Below are 15,034 nucleotides of genomic sequence, written 5' to 3' on the forward strand. Positions count from 1 at the left end.
GGAATTCGCATGTAATCCGTTGAACCACTTCATATGTTCAGAGTTCGCTAGGCTGTCTGATGTCCGGATTAGAATCATATTCGTGTGGCAGGTGGTTTCAGTTTCGGTCTCCTGCCGCGCTTTTTGCTACTGGGCAAATTTTTTTGCTGCGCGATGCGTGATATTGCCGTCGTATTCACTCTCTGAAACCTCAGAGCGCGCGCTTTGTGCTGTGTTTACGTTGTTGGACGGCTGCTTCTGTTGAGAACGCGCGCAACAACGGGAAAGTGTGCCAGGAAAACGAGCCAACTTTCGATTTCATGCGCTCGGCCCTGCAGCGCATGCGCAGACTGTAGCAGCGCTGCTGCCGTCAGTCCAGTAGTGTATTAGAGTAGGACGAGTGAGGAGTAAGACATCCGGAGGCGCAATGCATACTGTCGAATAGACGTTTGGGGCGCTGCGATCGAAGTAGCGGTAGCACCTTTCCTTCCTCCATGGTAGCACTCTCCGTGGAGCGGAAGCATGACAGAGCGCGCGGTCGTAGGCGGGATGTCACTTAGTTGCTCGTTTAACACTGTGGATAGCAAACCCCGGTAGTTGAAGAATGCAGAGCCCGTCTTCAAAACGTTGCTTTGGCATGAATAACCATATCTCCAGCAAATCCCTTTCTCGTTGCACATAAATGTTATATATAAATCAGTGCTTCTTTACCTTTGGTATGTCACGTTGTTTTTTCCTCAGTTAACCAAACTTTATAAACTTACGTTCTTTGTTTGTGGGCAAAAGCTGCGGGCAAAGAACGCGAGTGAAGCGCATTAGCCGATAAATGAGCGTAGTTCGTGTAAAAAAAAAATGCAAAAACTGGTTGATTGCCAACTACTTGTCTGTTGAGTGCTTGCAGATGTGGATTTATAGACTCAACAAATATGCTTGCGCGAATATATGCTGGCGAATTTCATCTGATTGAAGCAAATGCACGTAGAAAGCGCGAGATAGTGTGTTGCGTGCGTCTCCTCCTCATGACACCTCGATCAGAGCGCCCTCGGTCAATTTTTTCCCGCGGGGAGTCAAGGAAGGGCGGCCGGTCAGCCCACTGTTGCCAAATGAGGTGGATCGTTGGATGCGCGAAAGCAGCTGATGTGAACATGGCGTAAGGTGCGCTGGCTGTTGCAAATAGGCTGGTCGCCCGCGCTGCTATCCGCGCAGTGCTTGCCGCTTGTCTTTGATCCTGCGCGCATCGTGTGACCTTACGACCGCGCCTGCTCGCGCTACTTGACGGTGAGTTTCGCCTCCAGAGCCTGCCAATGGGTCGCGCGAGAGCAACAGTTGTGTCTAGTCTGGGCAGAACACTTTCATTCAATGACAAATGAGTACGCAGACAATTTCGCGTCTTTTTGTCCCTGTCTCTTATCTGCGGGGTGAAAGAACAGGCGCACGAGGCGTTGTGTTGCGCGATTTGTCGTAGGACTGAACCAAGCGATCCAGATGCCCGCTTACGCGTCGCGTCACACTGCCTAGTAACCAAGGTCGTGAGTGTCTTTGGCATTCCCGTTTGGCAAAACTCGACAGAGTGTCCCTTAAGCAGCGCGTGAACAATGTCTTGTAACCTGAAGCGAATCGCCCTAATCATCATGCTTTCTTCTGTGTGAAAACCTCTGATCGCTGCTCTTGCAGGCTGTGTTCTGGCCCGCGCGGTTTTCTTGTGCGCGAACCGGTTTGTTGCTGTTGCAGCTGATCTAGTAACCCCGCGCCGCTGTCACTGCGGCCTTCGAAATGCGCGCATCTGTGTGCACTGTCAATCGCTAAAGGGCTGATGACATCCATCGTAAGAGCGTCCTGATTTTCGCCAATTTGCGCGGAGATCGCAGAAAACGGCTTCTGTGCCGTGAACTTCAGAGGTATATTTATTTTGACACCTTAGGTCCTGTTAGAACGCTGATTTTTGAGCGCTTAAATATCGCTCGGAGATCACATTTTTGGTTGTTTCACCTACATGCATACTTGGTGCGGTGAGATAGAAATCGAAAATCGCCGTCGCTTGCAAAACACCGGTTCTCGGAAGAGCTGTTGACCGGTTTTGCCATCTGGCGGAGAAGTTGAATGATCATACTCGCCGCTAGTTATTGTGGATGCTTTTCTTCCCGACGGACGGAGACACGATCGAGTTCGTGCCTCTGTCCGAACTGTCGAAACTGGCACCTGCCGAACGCCGGCTTTGCGGTCAGACGGCGGTTTTCCATTTCTGCTTCGCAGGATTGACACAATTAAATGCCGGCGCCTCGTGCATTACTGCAGACACATAGCTCAAAATGCGATTGCCATGTGAAAGTTGTGAGGGAACACACCAGTAGCACAGAAGGTAATTTTTCAAGAGTACCGATATGTACGCAGCTAGAGTTCTGTTTCTTAGAAGTGGACTGAGGCCCCACTCTTGTCTCACTGTTTCACTTTTGTTTGACCATAACTAGGAAAAATGAGAAGCCCGTGACCTGGTCTGAATTATAAGTCTTCTTGTAGATAAGAAGCCCTTGTGTAACTAATACCTCATGAACGACTGTGGAAGACTGTAGACACACTTTTTTGCGTCAGTAGAAAAGCAGCATGAAGTGCTACAGTCATTGTTCTTCCTGACTCATCTTCGCTGTTCTGAAGCATATTATCAAGCAATTGCATAAGCCAGTGGAATAAGCAAAATAGATATTTTCTAACTGCATTCAATTTTTAATATATTTCTGGTCATAAACCGTGGCTGACAACACATTCTCAGATGAGGCACTTAATGCATACACAGTTTTGGTAGCTCAGTGGTAATGGTGCCCGGCTGCTGACCCAAAAGACACAGGTTCGATCCCGGCTGCATCAGTCCCATTTTGATGGAAGCGAAATGCCTGTGTACTATGATATGTCAGTGCACATTAAAGAACCCCAGGTGGTTGACATTATCCACAACCCTCCACTATGGCGTCCCTCGTAGTCCAAGTTGCCTGTTACATCCCATCAATCAAACCATATCAGTCTTGAAGTACAGCGCAAGCTTCAGGGTAGGCATTAGCATAGGTTTCAAAATTATCTTTGTGGAAATTTAAGCTGAAAGCATTTTGTCTGTTAAAGACAGCAGGTAACTCATTTGGTACAAGTGCAAAAAAGGAAGACATTTGTGTAATAAACTCTGAGCAGAATGAGTTAATAAGGAGTAACAGCTGCAATAACTGAGAGGATGTGAAAGAGAATAAAACAGTAACGACAGTGTAAGGTGCAGAAAGTGAAGCAGTTATTAAGACAAAAAATCGCAATTGTAATAATGGACAGTGCACATAAGTAATGTAATGATCCTATGCTAGGAAGCCTTATATAAATAGTAATAATTCCAGGTGTTTCACCTTGGATATTCTGCAGTATTTAAGAATACGTTTTTTGAGTTGTAAGAACACTTTTTTTGTGATAGCATTGTCAGTGGTTTTATGCATCAGAATACAGCTAAGACATTCTAACTAGTTGTCTGGTTAATTAATAGCGAGTAGATAACTTTTTAACATTTACTGTTAGTCTCTTTGTTATTCAGAGGCTTGTAGCTCATCGTAAGTAATATCCATATCCATTTTTAGAATTTCTACAACACAGTTATCCTTGGTGTTATGGCCCAACGAACTTTGGCTATTTCAACGAGTTACATGCACTGGAGGGGTTGCTTTGCCTCCAAGCTTTGCGAAAGTGCGTGTATTTTGGAGCAATGCAGTCAGAATTTGTTGGGCCGCAGCGCCGAGGGTAACTGCATTTTCAAAATTCTAAAAACTGCTATGGATATTACTTAACAGTGGGCTACATGCCTCTAAAAAGACTGACATCATCATTATCATCACCATGACTACGGCTACCGCAGGACAAAAGCCTTTCCCATACCTCTCCAATTAACCCTGTACTGTGTTAGCTGCGGCCACCTTATCCCTGCAAACTTCTTACTCTCATCCACCCACCTATCTATCTGCCACCCTCTGCTATGCTTTCCATCTCTTGGAATCTAGTCCGTTACCCTTGAGGACCATCGGTTATCTTGCCTTCGCGTTACATGCCCTGCCGAAGCCGATTTCTTCCTCTTGGTTTCGACTAGGGTGTCATTAACCAGCGTTTGTTCCCTGACGCACTACTCTGCCCTCTTCCTGTCATTTTCCTTTCTATGGCTCTCCACATTGGCCTCAATTTAAGTTGAACCCTTTTCATTAGCCTCCACATTTCTGCCCCATAGGTGGGTCTGGTAAGATACAGCTGTTATATACTTTTCTCTTGAGGGATGTCAGGAGGCTAACAGTAATAGTTCAAAATTTAACTACTCAATGTTAGTTAACCAGCCTACTTGTTAGCACATCTTAGCTGTATTCTGATGGGCTACACTGCTGACAATACTAGGCCGAAAATGCTGTTCTAACTCAAAAAGCCTATTTTTGAAAATTGCAGAACATGTTAGGTGAAACACCCGGCATACATGCAAAGTAGAAAGTTTTAGAGCTAGCTAATTTCAGCTATACACAATTAAGTTTTCCATGCTGGTCTTACTATGATTGTGAGGAGAAGCCAGTGTGCTTTTTGTCAAAGCTGAAACACTATACATTTTTTGTCTGCCTAATCTTGTTTAGAACTTCCTTGAAATGTTGCCGTGAGTGCTAGGAGCTCTATAGGTTGTACTCAGACTGTCTAGTCACTTGGAGAGGCAGCAGATTTTGTAGCCACTGTGTTCAGTCAAGTGCACTGGCATGGTCAAGAGTGAGCTTGCTTTTAGGTTTTGGTTGTCCTTCATATTACATGTGACAAGGTTTTCTCTTGCGAAAGCAGTGAATGCCCCATGTCACACACTTCAGTTCTATATTGGCTTTATTGTGGGGGCAAGCTGAAGTGTTTGCTTTATGTGAGATGCATGTTCATATAAATGTGGCCATGTATGTAGCTGCAAAGCAGTGTTCTGTACTGCGCTTAGAAAAAAGAAGGTCCTGCATGACTGCCACCTTCCTTGGCCTGTGGAGACGGCAGAATGCTCGTACGTGGCACAAGCAGTGGGGCTGTCGGGAAGGGGGATGGTGCATGCAACAGAAGGCAAGAGGGGGCACAATTTGACATGTGTTTTTGTGTTGTTTCCTTTTCTTTCTTTTCCAGAACTACCAGCTATTCCATCTGCGCGGTTCTTGCCATTGTTGCACTCTGCCCTTGGCAGCAGCAGCACCCCGTGCCATGGAGTCCTTTTTTGGACCTGACGCGGAGGAGCTCTGGCTGCCACCCGAGGCAGCAGAGGGAAATGTCGAGTACAAGCTGAAGTTGGTCAGCCCTTCGCAGAGCCGGCTAGAGCACCTGGTCACCCAAATGAAGTGGAGGCTACGGGAGGGTCAGTAACATAAGAGTAGTGCACAACCAGGACGATGGACAAAAGGGGAGAGAACACAATCACAACACAGGCGCTTTACTTCCGACTAACAAAGAAAGCCAAAACCAACCAAGTGAACGGAACCTGAGCAAAAGTAGCGCATGTGCTGACCTGAGAGAAAAAATAAATCGAAAAAAGATGCAATAAAAAATGGGAGATCACGGATGTTTTGAACCCTAGAAGGCCAGCTCTCGTTTGGACAAGGAAATGGACGGGGTACTAACACAGTTATCTTGTAAGGCAGCAATCTGCGCAGGTTCCACAATTTCACGAGTTAGCTTATCTCTACTTTTGGCAACGACTGAGCATTTATCCAAAAAAGGAACGCACTTGCAATCTTCGGAATGCAAAGCTAGATTGCTGCCGGTATATGTCTTCATGTTGTTATTGTGCTCTCGAAGCCTGTCGTTCAGGCACCTACCAGATTGTCCAACATACTGCTTGCCACAAGAGAGCGGAATATTGTACGCAATGCCCTCATTATGTTTAACAAATCTTTTCCTGTGCTGCTTTTGGGAGCGATGTGCGGAGGGCAGGGATCTTTTGCATAACACACTAAGTTTCTCTGGAACTCAAAACACCACGCGAACGTTTGCCTTAGGGAGGGTCAGTGGCTCCCTAATTTGGAAGAGGGTGGATTGTTGCTGGCACGGTGCATACGCAGCCCTGTGTGTCCTGGAAGTGTCAGTGAAATTGATGTTCAGGCTTACTGGGTAACTAAGAGTCAAGAAGCCAGCGTAAGAAACATACTATAAAAAAAAAGTATGAGCGGAACATGAGCAAATATGACTCTGTGTTTATTTGTTTTTGTAGTTTGCTGACATTTAAATGCTTTCTACTGTAAAAAAAAAAAAAATTGTAAACGACATACTTTAGTGCTGACAGATAAATAGTTAGGCTGGCCTTATGAAGAACAGCATCACTCAAGGAAAAGAATTTCATGATGACAGTGTCAAATTTGAGACATTCTTGTTTACTTTGGCTAGCTTCGTGCATACTTCATGCAAGCAGTCGTGCATGCTGAGTTCTCTTTTGTTCGACTGTATTTTAAACAACAAATTTGTGGTTCTGTATTTTGGGAACTTTACAGTCAACGACCGATTTTTCGGACTCTCTAGGAACCGCAAAAACATCCTAAAAATTGAATTTAATTGAAAAAATCATTTAACTTATAGCCAGTATGCCGGAAGAAGGGGTCAGTAGTTTTGAGCATGGGCGGTGACCAGTTTCACGAGCTCGGCCTACGATGGCTGTGCTGCCTTTGGCATGTTGCATACGAGTGCACGGGTTGGGCCAAAGCCTAGGCGTGAAAGCGAACCCGCTGCTGCAGTGGAACTGCATTGTGCCCGCGGTACGAAGGGCCTGGAACAAGAAGGCGAAGATAGCGAAACGAAAAGAGCTTACAAATGGCCGAAGCAGGCGCTCTGTCGACATTGGCCTTAGCAGTTAGGCCTAGTGACTAGACCGAAAAGCTACATCATAACTGGCAACATGCACTCTGTGATGGCTTACGCATAAGGAGAGATGATTTGCCTGTAATCAAAATGCCAGTTGTTAATTGACGGTTTTACGATCGAAAAGCAGGGTTGTGGTGCGGTTTTGACGCGGACACGCCGACCTTTGTCCGTAAAGCCGTACTCCCACACGCTTCGCAGCTGCCTCTTCCCGTGTTCAGGATGAAGTTCCATTACCTGCGACTACTGTTCGAGTTTGTGCAGTGGACGACGTCCAAGAACGGCACGAATTCGAAACCATGCGAGCACAATGTGCCGACTTGCAGAGTCTTTCAGCCCTGCACTTAAGAGGCTCCCCTTAAGCTTTAATTTCATTTTATCTGATCAGGTTTTCGATCACCCTTGAAGTTTGAATTAACGAGGTTCCACTGCACATGTAATATGGCGGCTTGAGCATTGGTGGCGAGTGCGAATGGGATCCGAAAAATCAAGTAGTCATTTTCGGTGTGTCCAAAATTTCAGGCGCTCTTATACAATGGGTTTACAAAGTTTACGGGCCATGTTGCAATGCCGCGAGAAAGTCAGAATAATCAAGCATGTCCGAAAAACCAGGGGTCCGAATTTTCGGTCGTCGACTGTAGTCTGTGGTCTGTACGTGTCTAGATTTCTTTGTGGGTATACACAATCAATAGGTGAGTGTTGTAAATTATTTTCATATTTGGAGATCGTTTATGACTCTAGGAAAAATCTTGTGGGATTGTAAAAAGCGTGCACTCTGGCATGTTGGACAACATGCCAGAGTACAAGAGCACAAGGCTGGACAACACTCCTGGAATACTACCTTAAAGGTATTTTCAGCAGCTTTACCAGAAGCACACTAAGATTTTTTGTACTCGCAGTGTGGATTGCTGACATCGCAAAGATATGATGAACCTTTTTGTTCGTATTCACCATGCTTCATCTTTGTCACTCTTACAACCTCAAGCACTAAAGTGACTGTGACAGATTTTATAAATGTTTAGGCACGCTTAAAGTACCCAAAAGTACCCAAACTAGCACTTCCTGTTTCTAAATAAGCTCTTCTGGACATATTAATGAAGTGTCGTGGTGCAAACTGACTGCTGTGTAATGATCTTCAAGAGATGTGATAATTTTTTCAGTCATGGCCACAAGCAGTGTGCACCTCCTTTGACCATGCAGGCCAGGGGGAAGCCATCTATGAGATTGGTGTGGAGGACGGGGGCCTGCTGGTGGGTCTGAGCCAGTCTGAAATGGCGGCTTCCCTGGCCACTCTGGAGTGCATGGCCACCAAGCTGGGTGCTTCACTCACTGTCCTACGTGAACGTACCATCGGCAACTCCCGCAAAGCTGCCGAGGTAAGAAGGAAGGCAGCTGGTGTGTGGAGTTTGCTTTGTGGGGCACAAGGGGCCGGCCCTTGTCACATTGCACCAGGTGTCACTGCGGCATTTCTCATTGGTGACAGACTGGTGGCCATTGCTGGGTCGAGTTCAGAGAAGCTTGATGTGGTGCATTTTTTGGAAATTTGCACATATCAAAAGTAGGCAGAAATAATTAATCATCAACAGCGGTAGCAACAGCAGTACTACCTGACTAAGTGACCGCCCAATTGCCCGACCACATTCTTATACTGCAAAATCACCAAAAGCTATGGGCTAATTTCTAAAGTTATTGCTGCATGTTGTTATGACAATGCAGATAGTTGCCAAGCTGGAGTGTAGTAACAGGGCAGCGGCCTTGCTGGGCAGTGTTTGGATGTGCGTCTTTGCTTTTCGCATCATCACTGCCCCTGCTTTGCACAGAGGGCTCAGCAGGTGTTCCTGCTGTCTGCGTTTCATCCCCTCATAGGATGTGCATCCTTTGGTGATTGACACTGGTGTCATATTTGAGGCCACACTCTTGAGTGGACCCATTCAGGTGAATTGTTACGCAGTCTTTGAAAGGTCTGTTGGCTGAGCTGTGATCGGCTGTTATTGCGAGATGCTAAGCTGTACTGGGACACAAATAAAGGTGGCAGAACTGAGTGCAATGTTGTCCATTTGTTATTAGATTAAACGAAGTGTAACTTGGGTCCAGTACCTATCGTCCTTAGGTGCTTGAGTTTGCTTGAATGTTGCAGTCCTGACAGTGGCGAATTTCAGCTGCATAGGATGGCTGCTGAAGGAGGAGGCAGGAAGGCTGGCCGCCATTGTGAGTGGAGAATTGTGTGTGACAGGTGCTGGTCCGCAAGGTTCCTGAGGACCAGCAGAGCATTGAGATCCGGGTGGCTGTGCTGGGCAGCGTAGATGTTGGCAAGAGCACCGTGCTGGGAGTGCTCACCCAGGGCGAGCTTGACAACGGGCGGGGCAGCGCACGGCTCAACCTTTTCCGGTCAGTTTTCTTTACTGCTGTAGCATTTAGGCTGTTGTCCAAGAAAAAGTTTCTGGCTTCTACGTAATGAAATTTTCTGATTTGTCAATTCTCTCATGGTGTCATCAGGGTCACCTGATATGATTTGACCTCTCAGAGAGCACAGCAAAATTTGAAATTCCCACGATGTTCCCTGATTGATCGAAAGAGCTCACGTGACATCATCGCAACCTGCCCACCAAGGAAGGTTGTGATTGTGAGCTAACTACCCACCATTGCCAGAAGATTTAGTGCAGTTGCCACCTGCTCACTATAGTGCTGTGCATGGGCCTTATGGGAGCTCGGTAAGAGCAACATTGGTTTCGCAAGCCCCTCTGCATGGTGGCTGTGTTTGAAACAACCACCTGCCGGGGCAGTGGCGGGGGCACTGGTGGGGGGGCATCATTTAACCGCTGCACCCATGAGCCAGTAGGGGTGTAAGTACTCCCTGTGATCTATGAATGTAATTTAGAGGGTTGAGAGGTCAACACCACTTGACCACCAGTGGACCAGTCATGGGACAACACCAATTCCTAAGGACCCCCATAATTTTGAAAGTGGATCCACCACTAAATGCCATCGCATTTTCTTCTTTAAGAATGTGTTTAAGAAGGCACCTAAGCTTTTAGAGCAAAGCTCTTAGGTGCCCGTTTCTGGATCCCACGTTGTAGTCGTTGGTGTCGGCGTTGTTGGCATAATCGGCGTAACTGGTTTTCCAAGTAGCAGAGTGAAATGCCACCTGGAAGGTGGTTGCCACAGCAAAATCCCGGAGGGTGGCTAGCAGCATAACATGCCAGCTGCCAGCCGTGAAGAGCTGCACTCATATTTCGCATTGCCGGCTATCGTGATCATCCGTCAATTTTTTTTACTGTGAAGGCAGTGCTCCTGTAATCCCCTGATAATCTGATGTCTATTGTAGTGGAGCCTAAGCCACCTCCCCAATGCACACCCGGCTAGTGGGCTGCCCACTCCTCCACTGCCACCCTCGATCCAGCACCCCATAGCACACCTGCCTGCCTTCACTCTGCATAAGTGCTATTCACCACCCGTCCAACTCTACCCTTGTGAAGTGCCACCCGCCATCATCCTATCCACTCTCCACAAGGCTTCCACCCACTCCACGCAGCAGTGGAATGAAAAGAGATGCACTGGGAAAGCCCTCCAGAACCACTACGCTGCAACAGCATTCCCACCCCTCCCCATCCTCCTAGCTAGGAGGCTGCCCACACACCTGAAAAATTCTGTCGCATGTGTGAAGCCTCGGCTTAGAGTAAAAGTGCCAAAGTGATTATTGAACATAAACCCAACTGCTTTCACATAATTGTTGCATCAGATGTCTGATCGTTCCGCTTTTTTTTTTTTTCTCTTGGGCTTGGCTTGAAGGCCTTTATGCTGCTGCTTGGCTTTACCACAAGCTGGTGACCTTATGACTGTTATTACTATGCCCTGCAAATATCTTGCTGTAAAGTAACTTTCTTGATGTTGGAATCTGGTGCCACTGTGTTCATTGCGCAAGCAAACTATCCGTGGGATATATGGTGTGTGTTGTGCAGCTAGAAGGCGTTATTTTTGGTTGGCCTCAACTGACTGCGTGCAGGTGGACAGCACTGAGCATCTCACTGATGCTTGTCCATGTCAGGAAGTTAGCTGTGAGGTATGTCCTTGTGTGAGTAATCTGGCATTCTGGGAACATGGTTGCTCACACTTGGGGTGGCTGGTGTTTCCTCAAGCAGAAGAAGCCTCACTCGGGGCGGGTATGCAGGCATCTGCATGAGATCCAGACTGGCCACACGTCATCCATCAGCCGGGAGATCCTGGGCTTTACCAGCCAGGGGCAGCCTGTCACGTACGGCCGCTGCCGCAGTCCTGAGGAGCTGTGTGAGCGCTCGGCCAAGCTCATCACCTTCATTGACCTGGCCGGACACCACAAGTACCTCCGCACCACCGTCTTCGGACTCACCGGTGTGTAGTGGTTTGCCAAGGCAGATACTTCACATGCTGCACATGCTGTTGAATGTCATAGTTGCCACCAAGTTTATAGCAGTGGCTAATGAGAAGGTGTGTGTGTTAAAGGTTTGGAATTCTGGGCTAGTTGGATAAAGAGCACAAAGACTGGAAAGTGCATACATGTAGGGAAGAGGTGTCCATCCTGTCCACTCTTCACGTGTAGCGTCGTCTCTTTTTCACTTTTTCACTTCCTGTTCTTTTTAAAAGAAGGAAATGGCAGCAAGGTGGAGACCTTTTGTGAATTGTTTTGATCAGTTATAGGTGAAAACATCACAGTCGCATCTGGGGACAAAAAGGAAAAGCCTTTCAGTTTAGTTCAAGCTGAGCACCACTCAAGAGTGAAAAGGTTGTTTCCTTTTTTCAGCAGCTCAGGGCTTGCTCTTCACCATTTTACGTAGAGTAACATCTCAAGTAGTTGAGACCTTTCAGGGTGGGAAAAAATATCTGAATCATCTAGATGTCAGTTTATTTAGAAAGCCTAGAGACTACCTCACCGCAGGAATGCATGCATGCTGGCCCATGTTTTGTTACCATAGGAAATTGTGCTGTCAGTCCTCTTTTGTGGTTGCTTCCAATGTTGATTGTGCTCTTGGCAGCAGTACTTGTGGAAGGTTCCGCCGATGTTGGTGTTAAAGGGTCAGTCTACTCACCGAAATGAGTGTATAAATAATGGCATATTCTGGTAGTTGGCACCCTATAACATCAATAACGAGGGGTCTGCGCCCAGTTTAGGCAGGAATTTATATTTTATTTCGGCGGTCGCGTAAAAAAGCATGGTGGCGACCCCGAACGTTCATTTTGTTCAAGAAAGTGGTAGTCTTTTTTTGTAGAAGCATAAGTGAATATACTACGTATCATTTGTATGCCCCAATGTCAGAGAAACGCACGTTTTGTTCTAGTAAACTGTAGAAGCGTACCGCTCGCTTTTTCTGTAAATCACATGAATATTTATAGTTCCACGTACGCAAAACGCAGGCACATTCCCACTTTTAGTTCAGCATATGCTAGCAGAGACGCAAAAATAAACTCGGCCTATAGTGGCGCCATCTGGTCGTCAGGATGGGAACCATTGCTGTAAACAAACCGACTCTCCACTTAAGCCTAGGAGCGGCAGAATCGTCACTCTAATTATTAAAATAAAGCAAATTTATCTCTTATATGTTTTCTTATAGGCGAGATGAGACGAAGCGAAAGACAGGCGCCCCATTTATGGCCAGTGAATGCACTGAAAAAGGCAGCAACAACGAGAATTCAGTCCGAAGCGAGAGGTCCGGCTTCGACGGGCGCCGCCATGTTTGTCGCCGCGCGGCGGAAATCCAGATGGTTGCCAGATGAGACTACCATCTCATACAGATGTGTTCCCACATTAATAAATTCTATTTTAAAATGTTCTACCGCACTCCTTGGCACCACAGCTGGCTAAACGGTAATTTGAATAAAGAGCTATCGGTTGCCGCAAAGAAAATATGGTCGATAAAATTCAGTAGACTGACCCTTTAAGTCATATTTTCTGAGGTGAGTCAAAATCCTCATTCCATTTTGCCACTGGGTGATATAGCTTTCATTCCGCCAGTGGGCACACACTGATTGTTCCCAACTTGGCAAGCATGTGCCCACCTTACCAGCACAAGCTCCACCTTTTTCTGCTGCCTAGTATGTGAACCATCCCCTTTTCTGATGCCATGTGTGTGTCTGCCTTTGCAACATCCTTAGTGAGTGATTCTATAACTTAAAACCCTGTGTAGTTGGCACAGCTCAAGTTGGTAATATTTTAAACTAATGCTTATACGAAACAGGAAAAGAGAATTTTTTAGCCTCGTCTGAGCTGCACCTAGTGCACCTATGGGGGTTCCAGGTGACCGCCTGGACAGACAATTTTGTGGACAGAGAGAGGTAAAAATGTATGCATTAAATGCATTCCTACATTAGAAATCTTCATCTGAGCTGAGTCATTGTAGCATACCTTTTTTCTTTCTGGCACCTTGGCAACTACAATCTTCTTTTGTTATCCCACTTGTCGCTCTTTTGAACTGATGTCTTCCACTTCTCCTTGTCCTGAACTGTAATTGCAGTGGTGGCATCTTGTTCAGAAGGCCTTGAAAGCTGCAATAATATTTTTAATTTGGTTCAAATAATACCAGTGATCAAGGTCTCTCCAACAGATAAGGCTGCCTCTTGAGTGTGATAATTCCACAATGGCTTCATTTTTTTTTCTTTTTGTAAAACTTGTCGTGTTTGTAGGTTCTGTGGTCTTTGCATAGACCACCTTAGGATAATGGCTCTTTTGAAACAGCCAGGGCACAAGGAAGCATGGGCTGTGAAGTATTTGTGTGGAAGGGCTGATTTGAAAAGCTGCATAAAATACAAACGATCACATGGCTTTAAGAATGTCTGCAATGCAGATGCTTCATAAGGAGAGGTATGGGACGTGTAAATTGTGATGAAAAGTGTAACTGTGCAAAAGGGTGAGGACAACATGAAAGCACACACATGGACACTTAAAAGCGCAGATTGTATCAGTATGAACCAATTAGCCCGGCAAATCTTGTTGCAACGTATGTGAATTCGGGTGGCCACATTTTCATGTCCCTAACTTTTTCACTGTGATATCAGTGTGTTCGTATTACAGGCACACAGAATGACAGTGCCGCTGTGCTAAGAATGCTTTTATAAATACTGCTTCTCGCTGCTATGACCCATCATTGACATGGAAATGACTGATTGGCAAGGTTGTAATACTGTATACAGGTGATGTTGTAAAAGAAACAATGCACGGGAAGGAATTATGTTATCCAGTGACGAAATGAAAGCCTTCAGATTTAGAAACATTGTACTGTTGAAGAGTCGGTTGTTTCCTCTGGACGGCCCTTCGAATGGTGGCACTCGTGGGTGACCTGTGCGTCCACTCCCTCCCTCCTGTGTGCAGGGCACAGCCCACACTTTGTCATGCTGGTGGTGAATGCCTCGGGTGGCCTCACCGGCACAGGCCGTGACCATCTGCTGCTCGCCCTTGCCCTCCAGGTCGGTGCTGGGCCATGGTGCCCTTCACAGCAGCCCCACTGGGCTTTCCTTTTTCTCTGTGCGCTTTTATTTTTTCTTCTCACCCTCCGCCTTTACCACCATCAAACATCATTGAGAGAAACAATGCCATGGCAGGGATGTTCATCTTGGGGACTCAAAAAAAAAAAGAAAATGTTGCTGCTGCTGAGGAGGGTAGCTGCCGAGTTAGGGCAGAAGGGAAAAAACCAGTCCTGTCACCCAGGTGCCCCTGGCCATTGTGGTGAACAAGGTGGACACGGTGGGGTCGGCAACACTGGCCAAGACACTGGCTCAGCTGCACGGTTTGCTCAAGGTAAGGCCCCTGTCTCGCCAAGTCGACTCTGGGGAGATATGCACTTCTGCCATTCACACCCTGGAAACACTTTTTGGGGGGAGTGCGTTGATTTCTCTAGCTGCTGCCTGTCTCAGGTTTTTGTACTAGGTGGCACGAAATGCAGAGTTCCCAGCATGGCACATGAAAGCAGTGCAAGCCCTTGGGCAACGTGGAAAAGAAGCTTTGCTTGAGCAAAGCAGTGAAAGCAGTGATACCAACTTATATTTGCTGTCGGATATTGGGACCTCTTAAGGCGATGAATGTAGTGGAGATGTGGTGACACCAAACAAGGCTGTGTTTGCCGAGACACTATTCCCTGTTTGAAGATCTATTACACTAAGAAACAAAATGTGACTAATGTACGGTAGTGGACATACTATGACTTCCTAGGAAATGGGTCCTTTT

General features: G+C 46.6%; 1 protein-coding gene across 1 annotated transcript in view; it reads left to right on the forward strand.

Annotated features, from left to right (window-relative positions):
- Nucleotides 1–1,067: 1,067 nt before the first annotated feature.
- LOC149365272 (GTP-binding protein 2) overlaps nucleotides 1,068–15,034 on the forward strand; it is a 28,405-nt gene continuing 14,438 nt past the window's right edge. The window contains exons 1-7 of the mRNA XM_089541512.1: nucleotides 1,068–1,257; nucleotides 5,125–5,350; nucleotides 8,044–8,219; nucleotides 9,077–9,231; nucleotides 11,012–11,211; nucleotides 14,183–14,277; nucleotides 14,519–14,608. Of these exons, the coding sequence (XP_089397638.1) occupies nucleotides 5,200–5,350; nucleotides 8,044–8,219; nucleotides 9,077–9,231; nucleotides 11,012–11,211; nucleotides 14,183–14,277; nucleotides 14,519–14,608 (867 nt within the window). The 5' untranslated portion in view covers nucleotides 1,068–1,257; nucleotides 5,125–5,199. The remainder of the gene's footprint in view (nucleotides 1,258–5,124; nucleotides 5,351–8,043; nucleotides 8,220–9,076; nucleotides 9,232–11,011; nucleotides 11,212–14,182; nucleotides 14,278–14,518; nucleotides 14,609–15,034) is intronic.

Source organism: Amblyomma mixtum, chromosome 1 (assembly GCF_055824585.1).
Source record: "Amblyomma mixtum isolate Tamu chromosome 1, ASM5582458v1, whole genome shotgun sequence".
Lineage (NCBI taxonomy): Eukaryota > Metazoa > Arthropoda > Arachnida > Ixodida > Ixodidae > Amblyomma > Amblyomma mixtum.